The sequence below is a fragment of the Atta colombica genome, unplaced genomic scaffold, assembly GCF_001594045.1.
Source record: "Atta colombica isolate Treedump-2 unplaced genomic scaffold, Acol1.0 scaffold275, whole genome shotgun sequence".
In the NCBI taxonomy this organism is placed as follows: Eukaryota; Metazoa; Arthropoda; class Insecta; order Hymenoptera; family Formicidae; genus Atta; species Atta colombica.
The window spans coordinates 154,316-156,305 of NW_017259376.1; the positions used below are offsets into that span (position 1 = coordinate 154,316).

The 1,990-nt window shown below is 26.6% G+C and overlaps 1 protein-coding gene across 2 annotated transcripts; it reads left to right on the forward strand.

The window, feature by feature from the left end:
- The first annotated feature begins 82 nt into the window (after positions 1 to 82).
- On the forward strand, positions 83 to 1,536 carry LOC108689730 (barrier-to-autointegration factor). 2 transcript variants are annotated; one of them, XM_018196638.1, is made up of 3 exons: positions 83 to 332; positions 653 to 784; positions 890 to 1,536. In XM_018196638.1, the coding sequence occupies exons 2-3, from the start codon at positions 659 to 661 to the stop codon at positions 1,034 to 1,036; spliced, it is 273 nt and encodes a 90-aa protein (XP_018052127.1). In that variant the 5' UTR covers positions 83 to 332; positions 653 to 658; the 3' UTR covers positions 1,037 to 1,536. The 2 variants fall into 2 exon arrangements, with proteins under 2 accessions (XP_018052127.1, XP_018052126.1); XM_018196637.1 differs by having other exon boundaries at positions 102 to 329.
- The last annotated feature ends 454 nt before the right edge of the window (positions 1,537 to 1,990 follow it).

Below are 1,990 nucleotides of genomic sequence, written 5' to 3' on the forward strand. Positions count from 1 at the left end.
AAACCGTTCACTCTTGTGACTCCAAGATATCGAATCAAAAGAATTGATGCGCTTCATTCTACTTATATATTTGTTCCGCGTTCGATGAATGAGAATGGGACCAAAGACATAGAATCAAGCGATTTTTGATTACATTGAACTTGTGATAACCAAGGCCATCCAGAGTCTAAACGAAACAGGAAGAATTGCTCATTTATGTTCAATTTTTGAATTTTTTGGCATTCTCAAAATTTATTTCGCGTTTCGACGATCGCAGTTCATAACTATCATAATTGATAACAATTCATAATTGGGAACAATCGGGAAACAATCTCACAAACCAATCGCAGGTAGTTGTTCCTTATCTATCTTATTGATTTGTTAAGTTTTGTGTGTTCATTTTGTTCACACTTGTATCTCCCAGCTTATCTGCCGTTTGCCTTCGAGTTTTATATATACAAAATACTTTCGTAAATTACTTATATCTTATCGAACAGTTGAATCTGTAGTTGAATGATTTTATTATGTTTATTACGTTAAGGTTATAATGCTAAAACAGTACAATAAATTAGTAATAAATTTTTTTATAGATTCTTGTTACATAGATTAAACACTTTGTTTGATATAGCTAATAACGTATTAGAAAAGAAAATAAAAGTTTTTGCTTTTATAGATCAAAATGTCTACTACATCACAGAAGCACAGGAACTTCGTGGCTGAGCCGATGGGAGACAAGCCTGTGACTGAACTAGCTGGTGTCGGAGAGGTGCTAGGAAAAAGATTAGAGTCTGCAGGCTTTGATAAAGTAAATATTTCTTTACATTTATAATTTTAATTGAATGTATCTAAATCACTCTTAGTGTGACTCTTAAATAAATTCTAATTTAATCGTATCTTATTTTATTAATAGGCATATGTGGTCTTGGGACAGTACTTAGTGTTAAAGAAGAATAAGGAGCTGTTTCAAGAATGGATGAAAGATGCTTGTTCAGCGAATGCGAAACAGTCAACAGATTGTTATCAGTGTCTCACTGATTGGTGTGAAGAATTTTTGTAATTGTGATAGATTTGACTTAAATATTCTTAAAAAAAAAAACAAAGTTTAATTATAAAGTTATATGACATTACGCAAAATGTAAAATATATTTTAACATTTATATATTTTTAATATATCTTGCTTATAAACAGTAACTTTGAACAGTAAACATAAAATTTATTTTTGCAAATTGAATAATCACATTTTATAATCAAATAGTTATTATCACATGTATTTTAGTAATTATTTAGTATTTGATCATTAAGAATGTAAAATGATTTTTTTGTATTTATTCTATGATCAATCGGTGAATTTCAGTGAATCATATCAATAACAGTAATGGATTAAAGAAATTTTGATTTTTGTACACATTAAGATATTGAAAAAAATATTACTTCAATGAACACAAAAGTTATAAAAAAAATATGCAGTCTTAGATGTAAGTACATTGACACGCTTACATAAAATGTGAATGTAATATTTAAATAGAACAAAAAATAAAAGGATTTATTCTCTAATAATGTTCTGATTGAAAAGTATTGATTTCTGATTATTTAAACAAAATATTTAAAATAAAATTTATGTAGAAAAGAAGGTAATAGTTTCATATATAATTTTATCATATTTTATTTTATTTTAAATTGGATTTCATTTTAAATTATTTTTTAAGCCAACATATCTGTTCTCTTTTTTCTTTTTACTCTTATCTGTTCTATTTTTGACTTTTATTTTTCTCGAAAATAAAAGATTGTAAAAAAGATGTGTTCACATTGAGAATCGAATTTTTATTATCAGGGTTTTAATCAAGACTTTATCGATATATTTTTCTTAATACCTTCGGCACTTTTTTAAGTATCAAAACGTTAAATCAATATATTTATATATAATATTATTATGATTGTGTTCCAAAATCTACTATCAATATTGAAAATCTATAGTGCACGTGACGTAAACTATAGATTTTCAGTACTGCAG

Coding starts and splice junctions, on each gene's coding strand:
- LOC108689730 (XM_018196638.1), top strand. CDS start 659: ATGTCTACTACATCACAGAAGCACAGGAACTTCGTGGCTGAGCCGATG. Junction 785..889: donor AGTCTGCAGGCTTTGATAAA/GTAAATATTTCT, acceptor TTTTATTAATAG/GCATATGTGGTCTTGGGACA.